Source organism: Callorhinus ursinus, unplaced genomic scaffold, assembly GCF_003265705.2.
Source record: "Callorhinus ursinus isolate GAN/ISIS: 27379988/994484 unplaced genomic scaffold, GSC_fseal_2.0 scaffold27, whole genome shotgun sequence".
NCBI lineage: Eukaryota > Metazoa > Chordata > Mammalia > Carnivora > Otariidae > Callorhinus > Callorhinus ursinus.
The window spans coordinates 12,591,415-12,615,042 of record NW_027397089.1 but is presented as its reverse complement, the minus strand read 5'-3'; the positions used below and the strand labels follow the sequence as shown (position 1 = coordinate 12,615,042).

Genomic DNA, 23,628 nt, shown 5'->3' with positions numbered 1-23,628 from the left:
ATGGGGAGTTTTATTTTGGAGAGCAGGCCTTTTCTGTGCCTCTGAATCTGACTGGTAGCCCTTTGAGGAAATGACTTCTGTTTGTGAGACAGCCGGCCTATAGGGTAGACCGGCCCTGGTACTGAATAAAGCCAAAGTAGGAGAATGAACCAATGACCTCATTCATGTTATACCAAAATCCTCTATTCTGTCATCAAAGAAGTAATTTGGATCTTTTATTATCATAACAGCCATGTTATCCAGGTAACTACCCAAGTTTCTATGTAAACACAATAATCACTAACCTTGTAAAATACAATTTAAACAGTGACCATTATTGTATACATGGACCTGGGCATGATCCAGTCAACTGGAAGAAATCAGGTAACGTCAGTGATACGGGCAAAATGGTCTCCATTGAATATGCCTTTAAAAAAAGGTTTATCTTAATTTGTCCAATGCCCATTGCCTGGTCATAATGTCAGCAGAACAAAATTCAATGGTTTTATCTGTCAAGTGCTTTCATCAAATAACTTCTTAGCCCATCTCTAAGTTTGGACCTGTAAAAGTCCCGAAGTGTTATGATTTAACAAAATCGTATTAAGAGGCAATGCCATTTTAGACAAATGCATTCTAGTATGTTGCTTCTGATAAGACTACAATATTGATAATCTGTCAAAACCATTCTCATTTATACGTATTATGCTGAAAATGGCAGCTTTGACGTAAAGCATCTGCTTGTGAATTCATTAGCTAAACTTTTATAAACAAACTGCATCATACCTTTTTCCTTAAAATTGTAAATTCAAGACACAGTTTTATCGGTGAATCATTTTCCTGTCCCTCTTTCTAAAATGTTTATGTGTTTTTGGTATGGAGAGTGGGAAATAGGCATTTTGCTTGTTAGGTTACCTAGCAATTGGGTTTCACTTATGAGTTCATTTGAAACAAACACATGTATAATTTTATTTCTTTAATTGCCCTTTTTTGGAGGTTGCTATAATCCCTTGAAATTAAATCCTAAAATCCTGAAGTCTAAAAGAAATATTAAGATTTTATCCAGTTTTGGTGTTAATTTACTAGTCCTTAGTTTTTATTCTTTCCCTTCTAACATTGTGAGAAACACTACAGTAACGGTTTTGGCTCCTTCTTGCTTGACTTATACTTTAAAAGGAGTAAATATTCCACAAATTTCTACCTACAGACAGCTTTCTATATTCCATTCTCATTTACTAACCAAACGTCATGTCTTTACAGGCTGGCAAGTCTATAAATATCAAGCGCCCAAATCCCACTCTTACACAAGTATTTGCAGATAGATCTCATCAGCCCTCAAACTTCAATCCTTAATCAAATTTATCTGTTCTCTCCCCATACTCCTTGATATTTCTATGGCTAACCATTCTCCCAGCCATACAGACTCCAGTTTCATTTTTAATTTTATTTTATTATGTTATGTTAATCACCATACATCACATCATTAGTTTTTGATGTAGTGTTCCATGATTCATTGTTTGTGCATAACACCCAGTGCTCCATGCAGTACATGCCCTCTTTAATACCCATCACCAGGCTAACCCATCCCCCCACCCCCCTCCCCTCTAGAGCCCTCAGTTTGTTTCTCAGAGTCCATAGTCTCTCATGGTTCGTCTCCCCCTCCAATTCCCCCCCCTTCATTTCTCCCTTCCTACTATCTTCTTTTTTTTTTTAGTGTCATTTTTATCGCTTATATCCTCCAAAGCTTTACTACTCAAAATGTCCTAGGATCAGTGGAGTAACATCCATCAGCGTCACCTGGGAGTTTATTAGAAATGCAGAATTTAGTGATTCAGTCGGTTAAGTGCCTACCTTAGGCTCAGGTCATGATCCCAGGGTCCTGGGAAGGAGTCCCACAGTCAGGCTCCCTGCTCAGCGGGGAGCCTACTGCTCCCTCTCCTTCTGCCCCTCCCACCTGCTCATGCTCTCTCTCAAATAAATAAAACCTTAAAAAAAAAAAAAAAAGACATGCAGAAGTTCAGATCTCACCCCACCTGTACTAAATCAGAATCTGCATCTTTACAAGGTTCCCAGATGATTCACATGCATATTAATTCCTAAGGAGCACTACTCTAACTTTTAGAGCAAAGAGATTCTCTTTCTTACCTTACCTTAGCCTATGGTGGGTACTTGGGTCCTTGTTCAGTATCTGCCTATGTATGTAATTGTTTCCCCTCGATATTGACACAGTTTCCCTCTTGCCTTCTACACATTCCTTTAAAGCAGTTACTTTCTCTTCAGCATCATCAATGTCTCCTCCTGATCATCTCCATCAGCATATGTGTTCTGCAAATGGTTTGTTAGTTGGCATCAGGAGAAACCAACAAACCTGATTTTAGCAGGACACTGCCGGGGGTGTCCCCATCCTGGAATCTGACATGAGCACTGCAGGCAGTATTGCCCCTGCAAACTCAAACCTACTATAACCACTGCTGCACCAGAAAATGTCTCTCCTGATTCCGACTTTCCTCCATCCTAGCTCCAGATTTCCCATCCAAGTGGGTCTGATTGGTGAAACCTGTGTCATGTGCCCACATCCTACCTGATAGGGAGGCTGGGAAAATGAGTGACTGACATTTTCACCTTGTAGAGTAGAAGGAAGCCTTTGCCTCCCACCAAGATTCATAATGCCATAATTCATAATTTAGGGAATTTTAGGAATTCCCTAAAAATGAAAGGGTTCAGATGTTACTGAAAGGCCAAAAAATAATAGCACACTTCCACCACACTCAAGCATCTAATCTTTAAAAAAATTTTTTTTTGATTTTTCCTTGCCCCCTTTTAGTGAAATGTAGTGAAGCTAACTTAAAAATGCTAACTGCACTTGTCTTTATTTCCTCATATCCTATTCACTTTCAACCCACTCCAATCTAGCTTATGTCCTCAAAAACCATCGTATTTCCAAATCCAGTGCACACTTGCTGGTGCTCATCTACCATGACCTCTCAACGTTGTTGGATATTCTGCTGGCTTCCACAGCCTCATGGTCTCCAGGAATTTCTCTTTTCTTTCTGGTATCTTCACCTCAACTTGCTTTGCTGGTTCTCCCTTTGCTCATTTCTGCATGTTTGTTTTCATAGCTCTGTGCCTGCTTCTCTTCTTTAATTCCATTCACTCTCAAAGTGTTCTCGTTTAATCCCTCTCCTGCCTTAAAATTCTTACAATTCTTAAATTTGACCATTTCTGCCCTTAGAAAAAATCTGTAGGCTGGTGACCTCTTTGCTGAGCTGTATAGAGTTTTGCATTTCCAACTGCCTAGTTCACACTTCAACTTAGATCCTAAATGTATATTTTAATCTTAATATTGAAATTTAATTTCCCTCTCTAAACTGGTCTCCCAATTCCAATAAATGGCTTTATCATACCCAGTGTTTAAGCCACAAGCCCAAGACTCATCCTTGATTTGTTTTTCTTATACGCTCATATCCCATTTATCCACAGGTTCTGAATTTTCTACCTCCAACAAATATCCCAAATTCATTTACAGCTCTCCATTCCCTGCAAGTCCCACCCAAGTCTAAGCCATCATCGTCTTTTGCTTATGACCATATTTCCATAGGAACCATTTCTTCCTCTCTGACCTCATTTCAAAGTACTCTCCCTTATCACCCCATGACCACTCAGTTTGGCCTCATTGGTCTCCCTATTCCTCAAACGAGCCAAGCTCTTTGCCATCCCAAGATTTTGTTTTTCTTTCTTCTGCCTGTTTCACTAATTCTCACTCTTGATTCATCTCATGTCTGACCCTACCTGATCTTTCCAGAACCCCCTCAATTGCTGCCTTCCCTAAAGTAACCCACCACTTATCACATCACCTCGCTTATTTTTACTTTATAAAGCATTTAAAACATTTTAAAATTACCTAATTTACCTGTTGACTAGTTTACAGAATTTCTCCCCTGACTAGAAGATAAGCTTGATCACAGCAAAGACCGTGTCTTTTTAATGCATGGCTGTGTCCCTTGAACTAGAAAGAGAAATGTCTGATACATAGTAGGCATTCAATAAATGTTTGTTAAATAATTGAATGGATACATAAGTGAACGAGTGATGTTGAATACCATTGAGATTCCCTAACATTTTTATTTCTACCCAAATGATTCATGTTTAGTCATCAGTGATAGCTTGTTAACTAGCTACCCAAGACAAGTTCGCTTATTTATTCATTTACTTTTGATTCAGCCTGGGCTTTTTAATCATTTTCTCTACTACTAATAATAAATACTTTGGGAAGCTAGTGGGAAAAGCAAAAACAATGATGCTGATATATTCAGAATATCTCCTGGCTGATGTGGTCAGTATCTAAATAAGTGATGCCCACTCATCAATCATTTCTTTACTTCCTGCGAACAAATCTCCCTGGAAAAATTGTCAGATCCTCTCAATCTTGAATACTGACAAGAAGTCCCTATGGACTCCCTAACTCTACTGAAGATCAGGGGGGGTCCTTGACACTAAGATTTAAAAGCCCCACTCTCAGAACAAGATTAGAAAACTGACGGGTAAAGTTACAGTTATCGCAGGTTCTGGAAAGGAGCTGAACATGAAGGTAAGTAAAAGTTTTATTTACTCGAGACTTTTAAGCTATTTATAAAAAGCTTTATAGCTTTTTACCTATTTTACCTTTAATAAGCATTTTATAGGCTAAAGGATATTTAAACGATATGCCTTAAAATATCAGAATCATTTGATTTTGCTACAAAAAAATCACTCATTTTGGGTGAGGTAATGAAAGTAACATACTTCTAAATTTTTTTTTAAGAAGAGAACTCTTTTGTGGATTAACTAGAAGATAGCCTCGGGAATCCCCCTCTCCCCCACATACTAAGTATTATTAAAACAGAGCATACTGAAAAGTTAAGAAATTTGTAATTGTCCAGGTGTCACGAAGTAGAAGATCCTACAGGCACTGAAATTACTTTCTTTGATCTTCTCTTGTAGGGACTCAGAAGTCTGGTGGCAACAACCTTGGCTCTTTTTCTAGTGTTTTCTTTCTTAGGAAATTCGAGCAGTGCACCACAGGTAATCAAACGCAAAAACGGGGGCTCCTGGATATTCTTTCTTTTCCTTCCTTTCCTTCCTTTCCTTTCCTTCCTTCCTTTTGTTTCTTCTCTTTCTTCTCCCTCCCTCCCTCTCTTCCTTTCTTTTTTCTAACAGAGGACTGAGCTACAACGTCTTACTAACTGCTCTTCTCTTTTCCCTGGGTTGTAGGGACTCGAGAGAAGGAACTGGACTCCTCAATCTATGCTCTATCTGAAGGGTGCACGTATGTTCCAAATACTTTGCTCTTCCTACAGCAATAAAGAGGATCTTTCGGGGTGCATGAATCCATGGGATAGATGTGTGGGAAGAGAATAATATTGAGTGTGTTCCCTTAAATAATCGAGGTCAGCCTGGTCTCCGTCAAAGAAAAGGGGTGGGGGGTCTGGCAGTAGAAGAGAAAGACTCCCTGATTATTAGAACCTTTCCATTCTGAACTGGAGGGTTGCTGGCTCTTGACGCACAGGAAGACTCCGGAGTAGCCTGGGAAACACCGCAAGGACCCTTGAACCCGACCACTGCTCCAAAGCCCATTCCGCGTGGCGGGCAGGGCGCGAGCAGGACGCGGGCAGGGTGCAGCAGGTGCAGGCAGGGCGCGAGCAGGACTCGGCAGGGCGCGGGCAGCTCAGGGGTGGGGGACAAGGCTCGGGCAGCGCAGGGGTAGGGCGCGGGCAGGGCGCTTGGTCCAGCCCGGGGTTGCACTCCCAGCGCCGGAAATCTGGCAGTGCAACCCGGACCCCGGCCGCCGCTGCCTCCTATTCCGCTGCCCCACCCCTCCAGGCCTGGGGACTCGTGGCGCGGAGCCCAGGTTAAACCAGGATCGTTGAGCACCTGGCAGCCGCTGAGCCCCGCGTCTCGCCTTTGCAGAGGGGCGTCTCTTCATCTCGGACCAGAGCCGGAAGAAGGACCTCTCCGACCGGCCGCCGCCGGGTGAGTGAGCGAGGGAGGAGGAGGCCCGTGCGGCGACTCACAGCAGGACCCAGCGGGCGGGGCGCGCGTCCCAAGACAGCGGCTCCCCTCCGGGAGGGACGCAACTCCAGGGACGCCCTGGGAGAGAGTCAGCCAGGGCCGAGCTTAAGCTGGCGGCCGCGGCTCCCTGCACTATTGGGCGGCTGAGGCTGGAGCTGAGGTTCCCGAAGATAAACAACTCGGTCTCCGCTGTTTGACCGCCCTCTGGCCTCCGGGTGTGCGGAGGTCCCGGGGGAGTTATCCAGGGACAGGCCAGGCCTGGGGGTTCGCCTTCCAGGAGTAAAGGAGGGCGAGCGAGAACGGTACAACTGCCCCTAAAATGTACCTCCCCGTTTATGCCAAAACCTTTAAACGGTTTCCTCTTAAATGTTTTTGTTGTTATTAAAGTAGTGATTTACCTGGAAACTTCAAATGTATGCCCCTATTACATTACTAGAAGGGCTATAAAGCAGTTAAAAACCAGAAATTGTTAACAGGTAGGGGCCATTAAGAATAGGGCCAGGGACTGTTATGTGCCTTACGCGTGGCCAGGCATGTAAATTATTATTTCAAACAGCTTTGGACGGAATGAAAGAGGAAGTAGCCCAGGCTCCCAGGGGTATCCATTACATCTCAATGTTTCTGCCCAGACATCCAATTTTAAGCTCTGAAGGGTGAAATTATTCGGAGTTCTTTACCTTAATTTACCCTCCTTTTGTGAAATTCTCTGTAGAGTTTAAAATCTCTTCCATACCTGTAATACACACCGTAACCAATTGTAAGTAACATCCACGGGAATTATAAAATGTTTAAATTCCTGAAAATCAGTCTTGTGTGTGTGTGTTGGGGGGGTGATTTGCTAAGGGATCAAAAATCTATTTCATAAAGGTTTTTCTATTTACAGCATATCGGAACAGGAATATTAGAATGCTAATAGAATCTGTATATACTTTTGTTTCTCCAGAGAGACGCAGCCCAAATCCCCAAGTACTAACTCTTCCAGAAGCAGCAGCTCTGCTCTTGGCTTCCTTGCAGAAACCACAAGAAGGTACAAGTACAGTGACCTCTTTCAGCTGCAGGACAGGGAAGCTTTAATTACTTTTGGGATTCTGTGTTGAATACAACAAACTTGCTTTTATTCAGATTTTTAAATATAATTAATAGTTGCCCCCGGCTCCAGAAACTCAGACAGGTTTATTATATAAACACTAGTACATTTCTCATTAAAGCGAGTCCCCAGGAACATAAAAACATTTTCTTGATGACACTGGGGAATTTCCTATTAATTTCATAATCCAGAGCCTATTGTAACCTTATTTCACTTAGAACCAAATGACTGAACCAAATGAAATTGCTGAAAGTGACTTATTTTTATTTGCAAATATAGTAATATTATATGGTACATCCTAATAGATATGGACCAGTTCTGGTTCTAAGCCTGTGTGATTTTCATTATACAGTTTTTTCTATATGAAGATTAGGTGTACTTTTCAAATAGAGACACTCTGTCCACGGGGCACTGAAACCACTAGTTGAATTAAAGCATCTTGGTAATAGATAAGCCAGCGCTTTGGAGTATGTAGCAGACAGGGTTCAAATCCTGGTTCTGCTGCTTTACTAGCTGGATGATCCTGAGTCTTAGTATCATTATTGGTAAAATGGAATAACGATACCCATGTGCTTGATTACTATGAGAGCCGATTGAAACAGGGCACATAATTTGAATTACTATTAACAATAGAGGTCATCAAAGCATAATAAACAGACCTAGAGTTTTCTCTCTCAAAATTGTAGTGATGCCATATTGTGACATAATTTAAATGTTTAAATATTTTAAAAATATATAGTAGGTGGTCTGGTGGTCAAAGCACAGGTTGCTGCTGGCCTAGTGCTCTGAGACTTATGCTAATGGAGAAGAGATATATATCCTCGGTGCCTAGTATTGAAGGGGCCATGCAGGGAGAAGAGAGCAAAGGGTACTTTCTGGCTTCAGGCTTATGGTTTTCTTGTGAAAAAGATACCGATGAGAAGCAAATGCAAGACAGTGGCATTGGGGGGTCCTCTGAATTCAGAGCAAGGCCAGGGCAGCTGTGGGTGGGGAGAGGGGATTATATGCACTTATGCCTGCGAGGAGCCGGCTGCTGGAAGGCAGACAAGAAAGTAGATTAGGGGAAGCAGGAATGAGAATGACCTTTGTAGCAAAAAGATAGGGTGAGGAGCACCTGGGTGGCTCAGTCAGTTAAGCGTCTGCCTTCAGCTTAGGTCATGATCCAGGGGTCCCTGGGATCAGCCCTGCTCAGCAGGGAGTCTGCTTCTCCCTCTGCCCCTCCCCCCACTTGTGCTTTCGTGGGCGCTCTCTCTCAAATAAATAAATAAAATCTCTAAAAAAAAAAAAAAAGATAGGGCGAGCAGTCAGTGGAATAGCAAAACGCAGGAGGCATGGTTATGTTAGAGCTAGGGCTATGATTACCTGTTATAATCACTACTACTACCTGGAGCTAATAGTTGTTGAGGGCTTACACAATACAGGGGGTCAGGCACTGTTCTCAGCATGTGATATGCATTAATACATTTAACCCTTGTAGTGACCCTGGGAGGTGAGCACAGTATTATCCACACCCCAGGCGAGGAAACAGAGGCACAGAAAAATGAAGTAGCTTGTCCACTATTACATAGCAGGTACCTACTGGAACTGGAATGAAGAATGAAGGTAATTTACTCTTGAGAATCAGTAAGATGCCCTCTGGATTGGCAGCAGAGCGATGACATGGTGAAGGAGGATGGATCTGATCGTGGCACAGAGAGTAACATTAAGAACTGTAACAATAGCTACAATATAGGAAGGTCAGATATGAATGTGCATTTTTCTAGCCCAGAAAACTGAACCTTCATGAGGTGTATTTACTTTCCTAAGGTCACGCTGTTGGTAAGAAGTGATGTTGGGATTTTAACTCAGGTCCACGTGACTCTGCAGCGCTCTTCATTATGCCATGCCAGCTCTCAAAGGCATTGTGTCCAAGAGGAAAGACCCATGGAGGGGAATTAGGGAGAAGCCAAGGAACATGACAGGAAACCACAGGAGTGAGGAGATGATGTACAGTTAGTCAGTGGGAATCGATGGGAGGCTCAACTCTGAGGGATCCTGGAGGGAAGAATAAATAACATGGATAGCTATTTGCTGAAGGGAATAAAAGGAAATCCAGAGTCAAGCACATTTTGAAATGGTGATGCTGGTGATGAGTGAACATTTCTGTGGATATAATTAAGGTTCATTTTGAGATAACAGAAATGGTCCAGTGAGTAAAAGTGTGTAGGTCAGTGGTTCTCAACTATCCATCTATGGACGGGTTCCATCCGAGTTAACTGGAGAGCTTGCTCAAAATACAGATTTCTCAGCCTTAGACCCAGAAATTCTGATTCTGTGAAAGTTGAATGAGCCTCAGAATCTGTATCCTTAAGAAGTTCCCCCAAATGATTCTGATGATCAGTCAGATTTGGGAACAACTGGAAATTCAGAGCCAGTTAATTAAGGCTGAAATTGTGAAAATGGAAGTCTCTTCTAGGCCTCAGATATAGCAGGAGAAAGGCGGATGATAAAGGATTCACCTTAGAGAATACCTAGAGACAGAGGGAAAGGGAAGACAGTCCTATCAGTGAAGGGACATTTCAAGGAGAAAGCAGCAATGTAAGAGGAGAACCAGAATAACAGCATATCCAGTAATCAAGGGTGGAAAGTTTTAAGAAAGGCGTGATTAAAGCATCAAATGTAGCAGAATGGTTAATGAGAGAACAGAAATCAGCAGGAAAGGAAGATCGTGTTGGCTTTGAGGGGTCATTGAACAGCAGTTCACAGGATTTCCGCTCAGCTCCTGCTCGGTGATACTATTTGCTCCTGCCATGCCCCTTCTGAAGCCTTGTTGAGAGGGAATTTGGGACAAGAAGAAAGCGAGTACTAGCCAGCATGGCTCTCAGAACTCTTGCAATGAAAAGGTGAGAAATAGTTGGTAATGGGTGGAGGATGCTACAGCCAAGGTGATATTTTCTAAATTCAACACTTGGCACCCCTACTGTTTGTTGAAATGAGTAGGAGGAGAGTGCTGGTGAAGTTGGATCGAAAGAGAAGTTTTAGATTTGGTTGCTGGGAAGATGTGTGGAGCCAGAAAGGAAAGAAAAAAAAAAAAAAAGGTGAGCTAGAATGGAAAGGGAGGAGCTAATTTTAAAGAGGGGAAGAAGGATTTTCATTAGCCACTTTAGGGAAGGCTCCAGAAAACCAATATTGCACTATATGTTAACTAATTAAAATTTAAATTAAAAAAAAAAGAAACTTTAGGGAAGAGTGTGTGATTATAGGTCCCAATTTCAAGTCTTTTTGTGGAAAATAAATGTAATTTTTTAATCATTGAAGTTTCCAGAGTAGCTTGTTTCTGATGATGAAATAAGGAAACAGTATCTTACTAGTTTAAATTGATGGAAAAGTATTTAATTTCCATATGATATATTCATTACTAGCCACCTTTAACATTTTCATTCTAAAGTCCCTAAGTATTATTTGGTAGGCTCTTATTTTATATAGTGTGTTTTTATTTTAGTGACCAATGTACAAGGATGCCCTTCTTATTGAGTTTTTTTTTTTTCTTTAAAAAGCAACCCATCATCTGTCATATTCTAAAATGTGCTAGTAATTCAGGTTAAAATGTAACTCAGACATTCAAATTATATTGTAACTAGCTAAAGGAATGTGGTTTTATCTAGAGATAACCTTAGAGAAAGTTAGGAGAGGCATTTTCCTCCGGCAACTCCCTCTCCCTACCTTTGGTAGGTTTTAGCTCTTCTACCCATTGTTACAGTCCCAAGAACCTGCTATCATCTGACTCCTTAGCCACTTTGTCCTGGAAGTGATACCTCATGCTCTAAAGTTTTCCAATCCCATGCAGCTAACAAGTATCCCTTCCTTTTGTCTCATTTGTTCCCCAGGCCTAGTCTAGCTCAGCTAATAAGAGAATATGTGCAAAAGTGTTCCAGTGTCAGCTTTCCCAAGTAACATGCATTGTTAACAGGAAACATGGAGGCAGTACCTTGATGCAACTGAACGGTTCTAATGGTGGATATTTAAGATATGATGAGACACACTTAGAGCAAGACAATATGGCCTTTTCAGATTTCTACCAAACATACCACGTTATAGTTTTATTCATTCTGGAGAGTCAGATGTGAAATGTGAGTTCCCCTATGTATCTTGAGCTGAGGAGGAAGATTTTTAAACCAAATCAATCGAAGCACACTTTTTTGGATTCTCAGTAGCAAAGTGCAGTAGTTAACATAATTTAGGAAACTAAATGTTTATTTCTTGAAGTTCTCTTCATCTTATCTTTTCCCCTTTTAAAATGCAGAGAAGTGTGTTTATTTTATGCACCTTTTTTTTTCTTACAGCTGGAGAAGAAAACTTTGATCAAACCAGAGTCCTAGAAGACAGTCTACTAAACTGGTGAAAATAGACCAACTCACATTCGAATACAGTTCCATTCCTGCTGAAAACATAAAGCATGTAAATAAAGCCCTTGGACGCTTTTTACTTCCGTTGTAATGTTAGGAACATGCATAACCAATTTTATTCTTTCCAGAAGTAAAGGTAATATAGGGTTCTTAGCTGGGGACACCATGGCCTTCTTTCATTGCTTCAGGTCCTGTTTAGGTCACCTTGTGTCTTACTCCCATTCGTAATTATAAGGCTAGAGACTCTTTAGAGTGTGCTTTCTATTTGTTATAACAAGTATCCATCTTAATCTAGTGAGTTTTAGTTGTTGGCTTTTTCATTCCTTTACCCCTTGCATTGTCTTGCACTCAGCAGTGAATCTCCCTCTCCTTTTCTGCCTTTTTCCCATCTCCATGGGGGGTGAGGGGAGAAGCATGGCAGGATGGGAAAGAGCAGAGTGTGTTCTCTGAGTAGTTCATCTTGGAGATGGAAGTCGTTAAGAAGGGAAGAAGGAGGGAGGTGACTGGGAAGAAGCCCGTGATAAGAACACTTCACTGTAGTTGCTGAAGGGGGGAGAGGGCGGATCTGTGAGGCTGGTAGAAGGTTCCTTAGTGGGGCGCTCCCCTTTGTGCTCTTTGGGGATGTCCCTGAATTCAGGGGGTTACTGGTAAATAAGCAGATGGAGACACTCTGCTCCTGTGTACATTGTACAAAAGGAACAAACCAGTTTTTCAGAGGCAACTCATGTTCCACAGCTAAACAGACTCAAAGACTCTGCTTACTCTAACTGACTAGAGCTCTAGGCTTTATTATACATTAAAACGTTAGATAAAGGCGCCCTGATAACATCAGTACTCGGTGATATGCCTCATCTGCTCCTTCTGAAGACTTTTAAGACTATCTGAAAAAATACACACACACACACACACACACACACACACACACACACACTCATCCACAGTGGGCATAATAACCTATTTATTCGGAGTTACAATATGATCAACATGTTAATTTTTTTGACCTAAGTAGTTGAGAGTTGTTACTGATAAATGTCACAAGTGGAAAGTATTGTTAATTCTTACTGTCATCAGTATATAGCCATTATTCAGTAGCTAAAGGATATCTTTATGTGAATGTATTGGTACTTAGGAGTTACAATTTCACTGTGTTATGAAGTCAGAACCCTGCTTATAAGATTTGTCTGTATCTTGTATCATAATTGAATAATGAAACTATATTCAAGTAATTGTCACACTGATCTCTTCCAAAAAATAATATGCTAGCATTAAAAAATATGTGGTATCATAATAGGCACTTGTCATTTATTATGATTTGATTTAAGTGGATTTTCTAGATAGTGCATATGTCCCATTTGTTGAGATTTTACTCCTCTGACATAGAGGTGTACATACTGGCTATTCAAACCTTATGCTTATTCCAAGACTGTTTTAAAACCCCAACACATGAAACAATTCTTCCCACAACTAAATAGAACAATCTCAAGTCTTTCACACTAAAACAGAGTTTTTAAAAACCTTTTAAGTGACCAACAACTATTAAAATCATTCAGTATCATATTGGAAGACTATTAGTATTGTATATAATACCAAGTATTATAGGTGCTTGAATTCCTTGAATGTTGTTCTGCCATACAGATGTGCTGATTAACATAGTAGTTGCAGGCCGCCTGGGTGGCTCAGTTGGTTAAGCATCTGCCTTCGACTCAGGTCATGATCTCAGGTCCTGTAATTGAGTCCCGTATCTGGCTCCCTGCTCAGCGGGGAGTCTGCTTCTCCCTCTCCCTCTGCCCCTCCCCCCACTTATTCTTTCTCTCTCTCCCCTTTCTCAAATAAAAAAAAAATCCTAAAACAACAGCAACAACAAAAAAAGCATAGTAGTTGCATACAGTCCCCTTTGCCTGGCTGCTGTAACATTCTGTCTCTCTTGGGATATCTTTGCAATTCTCTTTATTTCTTTTTCAAAATTGAAATGAACAAAAGATGTTCACACTGTATGGCTTGTATTTTAAAACTGGGAAATACCCCCCTGCCAGGCAAACCCACATACTTGAGTATCGCTACCTCAGGTGGGACTTTGCAGCCCCTTCGAGCACAGCTCCTGGAGCCTTCCCCTCTTTGGGTGGGAATCCTTCCTCCCCTGTGGCTATCTGCCTTCCAGCTTGGGCTCTCAATCACTCTTTGTTTCCCTGGGTTTCCCCAGTGGATACCTTCTCTTCCCCGACAGCACCATTATGACCCCAAGAGAGGAGAGAAGGCAGAGGCCCCTGCCTGTTAAAATCAGCCTCCAACTGGGCGCCTGGGTGGCTCAGATGGTTGGGCGTCTGCCTTCGGCTCAGGTCGTGATCCCGGGGTCCTGGAATCAAATCCCACATCGGGCTCCCTGCTCCTTGGGAGCCTGCTTCTCCCTCTGCCTCTCTCTCTCTCTCTGTCTCTCATGAATAAATAAATAAAATCTTAAAAAAAAATCAGCCTCCAACTAACATTTCCACTTTATCTGGTTATGAGAAATGAAAGTCTGTATCCTATCCACCTTGAGTTACATTGTTTTGCTTCAGCCTCAGGAAAAAGGGAAGTTGGGAATGTAACCAGTTGGTCCCATCCTACTGGACTATGAATTCCTTTAGTAAGAGCTTATTTCTAGGGCGCCTCGGTGGCTCAGTTGGTTAAGCAACTGCCTTCGGCTCTGGTCATGATCCTGGAGTCCCTGCATCGAGTCCTGCATCAGGCTCCCTCTGACCCTAACCCCTCTCATGTGCTCTCTCTCTCATTCTCTCTCTCTCAAATAAATAAATAAAATCTTTTAAAAAAAGATGAGTTTATTTCTAATATGATCTGATCCTTATAATCACCATGTGAAGCCAGCACTTGTATCCCCCACGTGACTTCACAGAAGTGTATCCTCACCCTTTGGACCTCCCCAAGTGCCTTTGACCAGTCCCTCTCCTGAGTCCTCCTTGTGCGCTGGGAAACTATTAGCAGAACACTTGTAACATTTTATCTTCTCATCAGTATATGTAAAACCAGCTCTGTTCACCCTAACTCTCAACATGGAAGACAGGGTGGGACAATGCATAAAAGTCTTCGGTCAGCTGGTCAGGCACACATTAACTATTTTCTATAGTTCCTGTACTCCAACTTATGCAAATATACATTCTTTAAAAACATCCTTTTTTTGTAACTATATTTCTCCCAGTGAGACCATTCATTTGTGCAGCTACTGTGTATAAGGCACTGTGCTAGAAACAGAGTCATCTACTAAGGATCTTTATCTGTTGCTCCTCACCCGGCTTCGTCAGTCTTGGGGAAGGATGAAGAAAGGACTGGAGCAAGGGGCTGGAGTCCAGTGGCAGCAGCTGTCTGAATGGAGAAGCGAGTGCAGGGCAGAAACCTGCCCCTCAAAACCAGGTGTTTACAGGTCTGTGAATTTCGATGTAGCTCTTTCATTTGTACTTTGTTGCAGTCAGATGGTATAGTGCAGATGGTAACATCTTCCCATCATTAAGTTGAGAAGTGACCTTGTAAATATGCTTAATATGTATCAGGATCTGGATTTAAGATAGATTTTTTTTCTTATGGATTTTGATTGTGTGCAAAGCTAGATAGAAATTCATGGTTCTGAATCATGTGAAACATGAACATAATCATTGAAGACAGAATTATTTAAAATATGTACGTAGTGCACGTTCAGGGCTCAGATCAGGATCCTTTGCAGGGAAAATGGGAGACTTGTTTGGTAGATATGGCAGCTGTATAAATACTAAGCACAGGATTATGGTGATGATAATTTAAAAATAAACACTAGCAAATGAAAATTCTTATTGCTTAAGCTAATATTTTAAAACCATTTCTGGTCTTCCTCCTTTAATGGACATTCTTCCTCGTGCCTAAATTTACTGGGGAAAAGGAGTAGGGGAAAATAACTTGGATTTTATTAGACATTCCAAATTGCCACTCACTTAATCTTCTCCCCTTCGTAGGCAGAGAATAAATCCCGTTGTAATACTTAAAAGAAGAAAATGGAATTTGTAGCATTTTCATTTCTTTAGATAATCACTCTTACTCTGTTCTTACTACATTAGCTCTGCTCAACAAGCGTGGAATTCAGTTCTTGTATTCATCATGCAGCTTTTTATTCCCACGAGGAACACGGCCCAGAGAAAATGGCGACTTGATATTTAACCGATCCCTTTCAGCTTCCTCTTCCTCATTGTATCGCCCATCCTCTTCGTCTTCCACATCACTGCCTTGAGGACTAGAGACCTGAGACCCTGAAGGGGAAGGTGGAACTGAAGAAGGCCTGGGGTATTTAAATCCTTCAGTCTGCCAAAGACAAAAATAAGTCACAAACATTACAATGATATAAACACTTTGCATGTGCATTTAATACAAAACATAGTTGGATATTTTTTGTGGTCTGTTCGTGGGCTATTATTATTTTTGATTCCTTTTGATTCTGGTACCACCAAATTCAAGAGAGATTTGTTAAGTAAATAGCTTTCTTTTCTTATGCACTGAAATGTGCCAGGTGCTATATGTATTTATGTATGTGTATATATATATAAAATCTTATTTAATCCTTGTAACAACACCAATAAATGTGTTTTTCCCATTTATAGGTGAACATTGAGGGTTAGAGAGACCAGATGACTTGCCCAAGGTCATGCAGGATGTAAGTGGTAGAGCAAAGATTTGTACCAGGGCTGTGATCGCTCCCTAGCCTTTAACATCAACTGTCATGTTACACTGCTGATAATGTCAGTCCCTATGTCACTTTGCGGATTTGCTCAACAAAATTACAGAACATGGGTGTCGTGGACATGCCATGGACAGCCACCATTAGAAAGAATCCTGGAAGCCAGGCCACTCTGAAATTCCACCAGTTACTTTTATTTCAGTACATGAGCAAATGTCACTAGGTTTTAATCAAATTGCCCTTCTACCTAAGATTCACTGAGATAACTCATTTGATCAATGAACGCTAAGCACAATTATGGGTCAGGCACCAAAATGCCACTGAGGAAACAAAGAAGAAAAACATGACTCTTGCCCTTCGAGAGAGCACATGTTTGACTGGGGAGGACGGTTGTATAAAATAGTTGCAGCACTTGTCACTCTGTATTTCAACTACTTGTGTTCATTATTATCATGTCATACCTATACAATCATTTCAACGTTCAGATATTTGGCCTGAAAGCAATAAAAAAAATAAATTAAAAAAACGGGGCTGATTCATGCACTTAGGACCTGGCTCAGAGTAGGAGTTCAATACTTAGTAATTGAATCATTTGAATAAATGGATGAATACAGCTTGATGAATAAAACCTTGAATTAACGTCAAGTTGAGCAACTGCCTCTAAACAAGCTAAGCCATTAATCCTGTTAAAATCCTGAGCGTAAAAGTTGGAATTTGTATTCTGAAGGGTTTTCAAAACCCTGTCACCTTCTGCATGAGCAAATTTTACCTCGGGCTAACTTTTGAGATCTGTTTCCCTTGACACTTGATATAGATGGAATATAAGTTGTGCAAAATTGATTATGGTAAAAGGGACTCCTGATTAGGAAATCACATCTGAACTCAGAGATTTATAAATACTCGATGAGGATCTACAGCTTTTGGGAATCCCTGAATTGGATGACTCTCGTACTTGTGCATATTCCTCGTGGAGGCCATGGACGCTGCTGATCTGGGAGATTTACATGAGATCTTGGCTCCCTGGGGCATGAAACTACTAAGCTAAGATAGATCTCATACCTAATGATAGGGATCTCATCTTCTTGCACCCAAGCTTTCGCCTGGTGGGCGGGCGGGGGGGGGGGGGGGGGGGGGCAAAGAAGTGTGGCTTTTGGACCGCTGTGTAGACTGCTGTAAGGACTGATCCCGCTGAAGAGAAAAGTCTGATGCTGTCCTACTTCAAGCTGTGTTTCCTATCTTATATCCTTCTAAGTGAATGTGATGCCAAGTAGCCAATGCTCGTCTCATGAATATAAATGTCTAAGAGAGCTTCAGAAGAAGACTCCCTGCTGGGCACTGCTGACTGGTACATAAAGAGTCATCCAGTCCAATTCCTCCCGTGGTTCCTGAATTCACTCTATGTTACTGTTGCCAAGTAGTTACCTGTTATTTAAACATTTCCTCAGAGAGCGAATTCACCTGCTGTTAAAGCAGGCCAGTTCATTTTTCAGTAACTCCCAAAAGAATGGGTGTCTAACACAGAGGTTTCAAGTACTAAGGCAGGGAGAGTTTTAATGTGGAAGTGCTTCTCCAGCGACATGAATTAGCTGATCATCGGCTCATCTGCTAAATAAGGCTAACTCGGAATCAAGGGCTTTGACTTGGTTTGCCTTGTCGGTTCCTCTATTCCTTGCTTTAAGGCAACATTATGAAAAAGCATAAAAGTTTCCGTCCTTAACTAATTCTAAATTAAAAAATATTGGTAGGACTTACCATACACAAGAAATTTAGATTTCAAAATAAATACATAATACATAAAATACTTACCGTTGGTGGTGATGTAGGCTCCATATGGAATTTATCTGGAAAAACTTTGCTTAAGGTCAGGTACCTGGCATGCTGATAATACTATGATAGAAAAACCAATTCACGGTTTAAAAAATATTATATATCACAAGAACCATGTTATTATATAAAATCTTATTCTCCTAGTAAAGTGGCAGAACCTATTCACCCTAAATTTAAGAATCAGAAAAAAAACTGATGGTTTACAGTTATTATTTTCCAGTTAATAAGTAAAGAAATACTACAAAAAGTGGAACTGAAAAGCCATACTGGCCTTACTGAAAACTCTGAATTGTGTGCTAAAACACTGGCTTCATGCTACAGAGAAGCAGTATGATATGGGGAAAATGGGGTACCTGAGTAATTAGATAAGCTGGACCTAAGTCCTGCTTGAGACCTTAGATAAGAAACAACTTCTGGGGCACCTGAGTGGCTCAGTGGGTTGAGCATCTGCCTTCGGCTCAGATCATGATCCCGGAGTCCTGAGATCGAGTGCCGCATCATCAGGCTCCCTGCTCAATGGGGAGTCTGCGTCTCCTTCTGCCCCTCCCCCGGCTCGTGTTCTCTCTCTCTCTCTCTCAAATAAATAAGTAAATAAAATCTTAAAAAAAGAGAGAGACATAACTTCTAAGAGCCTTATCATTCTGGCTTTCATTGTAAAATATAGACAAGACAATGAATCACTCAGGGTTGTGATGAGCACTGTCATTAGTGTGTGTAGCCGCTCGGCAAATGGCAGCATCTATCATTTGTCAGGGAGAGTTTAGTGGCATCTAAGCAGATACATGATGTGAAGGCAAAGTCAGCTTATTTTTTATTAAATCATCCAGTACTAAGATATATAGAAGTCTGGGTATTTACAAACCTATTGCATAATTGAAAGGAGGTATTTCCTGTACTTGTCATTTGAAAACAATATTATTCCCACTCCCACTGTACTTAAGGAATATGGTCACATTATTGCTTAGAGTCAAGCAAAATGGAAATGTTTCTTTAGATGTTTTCCTCATATTCATGAACCAATAGCTGAAATGCATCAAGTTAAGCACTGACAATAGACTAACTAGAAAGATCCCAGATAGATCCTGACAGACTTGCTGTTATAAGCTCAAACTAAATATGAAAATTTGGGGGTAGGACTTTGCCAGCTCAATTTAAGTAAAAAAAGTACATGAAAACATCGCTTGAGATTTCAACAATTATGGTACAGGGTTGACTTTGCAGATGATGACTAGAATCTATATTTTTATAGCCCAGTGGGATTTTCTTTCTTTCTTTCTTTCTTTTTAAAGTAGTCTCCACACTCAGCACAGCTTGAAAAGCAGGGCTCGAACTCATGACCCCAAGATCAAGACCTGAACTGAGATCAACAGTCAGATGCTCAACCAAATGAACCACCCAGGGGCCCCAGTCTAGTGGGATTTCTAAAGCAGTTCTCTCCATCCCAAACTTAACTTACTCTGCCCAAGTATCTCCAATCCAGAAGATCAGAGAGCCTCTCAGTTCGGTTTCTCTGAATAATTCTTTGGCGGCGGGACTGTTTGCAAAATCCATAGAGAAACTGAGTCAGCTGATTGCAGGAATCATCCGGAGAGCGGAACCTCCTGTCAACAATGTAAATACCTGAGGAGCACAAAAGCCAAAGCACGGGTAAACATAGGGCTACCTTAGAATGTTTCTTCTCCCATTCCTTAGGTTCCATCACAGACCACCACACGTAGTACCTGCCCCCTGACTCCCCTGCTGCCTCTGTTTTATCTTTCCCCTTCCAAGGCTGTATTTCTTCTGTGATCTCCTCCTAAGGGTTTACAACTGTCACTAACACACAGGCAACACGATGGATCTTGTTAAAAAAATTTGGCAGTAGAGGGATACCGTGGATCAGTGATTCTCCCCGGGACTGCTCACTAACCACAATCTCTGGGGTAAGACCTGGGGATCAGTGATTTTAGGCCCCCCCCCCGTGTTCCCACCATGCAGCCCCGACTGAGAACCAGAGCACTAGCCTGAAGAAAGGGAACAGTGATGAGGAGACCGTAGAAGACCAGGAAATTGGCAATGTGTAGGCAGACAATCCATCCCATCTCGCTTTTCTTGCTGCTAGGCAACACAGACAGAGATGGTGGTATGCAAATTCTTCTGCCATCTTCAACAATTTAAGTGAATTTTGCTAACTTGGCACAGACCTTTAAAATAATGACGCTGACTACTCTATATACTCTAAGGCCATAGTTACTGTAACATCAATATATGTAATATCAATAGCATTTTTATCTTTTCTATGAACCACATAATTAAATCTACTTTTAATTAAACAAGAAGTATAAACATTACTTATCATCAGGATAGCTTTAAAGTTAGGCTCTCTAAAGACCCTGTGTTTGGTTAGAGGTTACTTCTCCCTGCATTGGGTGAATGATGAAAAACCTCACCATAAGCAGTAGGATCAGCCACGTGCTCCTGCATGAAACAGCCAAAGCCGGAAAGGTTGCTTGTCACACTGGGGATACCCATCACAGTGCATTCAGCTGCCAGGGGAAATAGACAAAGGCTTGGCTTCAGACCAGCTTCTATATCCTCTTATGCATACGGAAGGGGGAAAAGCCCAAGTTGGCCTAGTAATAGCGATATTTATTTTGTATCAGGCACAGTACTAAGCTCTATACATGTATTAACTCATTTAATCTTCTCAAGAACCACGTGAACTAAGACTGACATTATCTCCATCTTACAGATGAAGAAATTGAGGCACGGAGAGGTTAGATAATTTGCCCAATGTCACAAAGCCAGGGAATGGGGTAGAGTTGGGATTTGAAGCAGGTGCCCAGCTCCAGGGCTCCTGTTTGGAACTGCTACTCTACCCTGTCTCTCTCATTCTGGCTGGTTTTGTTTTTTTGCTCCATTCTAAGCTGTGTCGCTAAGTCTGTGCTGAGTTTGTGGGTTTTGGACATGAGCAACTCCTCCCATCAGATGACTCTCGCTTGCCACAAATCCCTCCAATTCCCCAAGTGTCCATTGTACCCATACCTCCCCCGTCTTCTTCCCCCATCTATTCAAAACCTGTTTTTCATAAAATAGTGGATATGTTTCTTTTAAGAAGTATTACCTCTCACAAGGATGTCTACATTTTTCACAAGGAATTCATATTTGATTATGGAATTAATCTTGGTTGGCTAGTGGGGGTGGGTTAAAAAAAAAGATTTCACCACTAATCAAGAAGTAATGCAGTTTATTTCTCCAGCTGTTCTGAAACTGTTCCAAAAAAACAGAAATGGAAGGAAAACTTCCAAACTCATTTTATGAGGCCACCATTACCTTGATCCCAAAACCAGACAAAGACCCCATCAAAAAAGAGAATTATAGACCAACATCCTTGATGAACACAGATGCAAAAATTCTCACCAAAATACTAGCTAATAGGATCCAACAGTACATTAAAAGGATTATTCACCACGACCAAGTGGGATTTATCCCTGGGCTGCAAGGATGGTTCAACATCTGCAAATCAATCAATGTGATACAATACGCTAATAAAAGAAAGAACAAGAACCATATGATCCTCTCAATAGATGCAGAAAAAGCATTTGACAAAGTACAACATCCATTCTTGTTTAAAACTCTTCAGAGTATAGGGATAGAGGGTACATACCTCAATATCGTAAAAGCCATCTATGAAAAACCCACAGCAAATATCATTCTCAATGGGGAAACACTGAAAGCTTTCCCCCTAAGGTCAGGAACGCGGCAGGGATGTCCCCTCTCACCACTGCTATTCAGCATAGTACTAGAAGTCCTAGCCACAGCAATCAGACAACAAAAAGAAATAAAAGGCATCTGAATCAGCAAGAAGAAGTCAAACTCTCACTCTCTGCAGATGATATGATACTTTATCATACTTTTGGGTGGACAACCCAAGAGACTCCACCCCAAAGCTGCTAGAACTCATACAGGAATTCAGTGAAGTGGCAGGATATAAAATCAATGCACAGAAATCAGTGGCATTCCTATACACCAACAAGACAGAAGAGAGAGAAATTAAGGAGTCCATCCCATTTACAATTGCACCCAAAACCATAAGATTCCTAGGAATAAATCTAACCAAAGAGGCAAAAGATCTGTACTCAGAAAACTATAAAATACTCAAAAAAGAAATTGCGGAAGACACAAAGAAGTGGAAAAACGTTCCATGCTCATGGATTGGAAGAACAAATATTGTGAAGATGTAAATGCTACCTAGAGCAACCTACACATTTAATGCAATCCCTATCAAAATACCATCCACTTTTTTCAAAGAAATGGAACAAATAATCCTAAAATTTGTATGGAACCAGAAAAGACCCTGAATAGCCAGAGGAATGTTGAAAAAGAAAAGCAAATCCAGTGGCATCACAATTCCAGACTTCCAGCTCTATTACAAAGTTGTAATCATCAAGACAGTATGGTACTGGCACAAAAACAGACACATAGATCAATGGAACAGAATAGAGAGCCCAGAAATGGACCCTCAACTCTATGGTCAACTAATCTTCGACAAAGCAGGAAAGAATGTCCAATGGAAAAAAGACAGTCTCTTCAACAAATGATTTTGGGAAAATTGGACAGCCACATGCAAAAGAATGAAACTGGAACATTTCCTTACACCACACACAAAAATAGACTCAAAATGGATGAAAGACCTCAATGTGAGACAAGAGTCCATTAAAATCCTAGAAGAGGGGCGCCTGGGTGGCTCAGTTGGTTAAGCGACTGCCTTCGGCTCAGGTCATGATCCTGGAGTCCCGGGATCGAGTCCCGCATCGGGCTCCCTGCTCAGCAGGGAGTCTGCTTCTCCCTCTGACCCTCTTCCCTCTTGTGCTCTCTGTCTCTCATTCTCTCTGTCTCAAATAAATAAATAAAAAATCTTTAAAAAAAAAATAAAAAAAAAAATAAAATCCTAGAAGAGAACACAGGCAGCAACATCTTTGACCTCAGCCGCAGCAACTTCTTCCTAGAAACAGCACCAAAGGCAAGGAAAGCAAGGGCAAAAATGAACTATTGGGACTTCATCAAGATAAAAAGCTTTTGCACAGCAAAAGAAACAGTCAACAAAACCAAAAGACAACCGACAGAATGGGAGAAAATATTTGCAAATGACATATCAGATAAAGTATCCAAAATCTATAAAGAACTTATCAAACTCAACACCCAAAGAACAAATGATCCAATCAAGAAATGGGCAGAAGATATGAACAGACATTTTTCCAAAGAAGACATCCAAATGGCCAACAGACACATGAAAAAGTGCTCCACATCACTCGGCATCAGGGAAATCCAAATCAAAACCTCAATGAGATACCACCTCACACCAGTCAGAATGGCTAAAATTCACAAGTCAAGAAACAACAGATGTTGGCGAGGATGCGGAGAAAGGGGAACCCTCCTACACTGTTGGTGGGAATGCAAGCTGGTGCAACCACTCTGGAAAACAGTATGGAGGTTCCTCAAAAAGTTGATAATAGAGCTACCGTACGACCCAGCATTGCACTCCTGGGTATTTACCCCAAAGATAAAAATGTAGTGATCCGAAGGAGTGTGTGCACCCCGATGTTTATAGCAGCAATGTCCACAATAGCCAA

The 23,628-nt window shown here is 41.3% G+C and overlaps 2 protein-coding genes across 2 annotated transcripts in view; one reads left to right on the top strand and one right to left on the bottom strand.

Moving 5' to 3' along the window:
* The first annotated feature begins 311 nt into the window (after positions 1 to 311).
* On the top strand, positions 312 to 13,961 carry SPX (spexin hormone). The gene is made up of 6 exons (XM_025879930.2): positions 312 to 363; positions 4,957 to 5,037; positions 5,227 to 5,281; positions 5,923 to 5,985; positions 6,968 to 7,051; positions 11,434 to 13,961. Exons 1-6 carry the CDS (start codon positions 325 to 327, stop codon positions 11,490 to 11,492), a joined length of 381 nt encoding a protein of 126 aa, XP_025735715.1. The 5' UTR covers positions 312 to 324; the 3' UTR covers positions 11,493 to 13,961.
* The window catches only part of GYS2 (glycogen synthase 2), a 70,366-nt gene continuing 59,371 nt past the window's right edge, over positions 12,634 to 23,628 (bottom strand). Inside the window, exons 13-16 of the mRNA XM_025879872.2 lie at positions 20,446 to 20,541; positions 19,473 to 19,636; positions 17,996 to 18,076; positions 12,634 to 15,816 (exon numbers count right to left, since the gene is read on the bottom strand). Coding sequence (XP_025735657.1) covers positions 15,598 to 15,816; positions 17,996 to 18,076; positions 19,473 to 19,636; positions 20,446 to 20,541 — 560 coding nt within the window. The 3' untranslated portion in view covers positions 12,634 to 15,597. The remainder of the gene's footprint in view (positions 15,817 to 17,995; positions 18,077 to 19,472; positions 19,637 to 20,445; positions 20,542 to 23,628) is intronic.

Coding starts and splice junctions, on each gene's coding strand:
- SPX (XM_025879930.2), top strand. CDS start 325: ATGGACCTGGGCATGATCCAGTCAACTGGAAGAAATCAG. Junction 364..4,956: donor AGTCAACTGGAAGAAATCAG/GTAACGTCAGTG, acceptor CTTCTCTTGTAG/GGACTCAGAAGTCTGGTGGC. Junction 5,282..5,922: donor GCTCTATCTGAAGGGTGCAC/GTATGTTCCAAA, acceptor TCGCCTTTGCAG/AGGGGCGTCTCTTCATCTCG.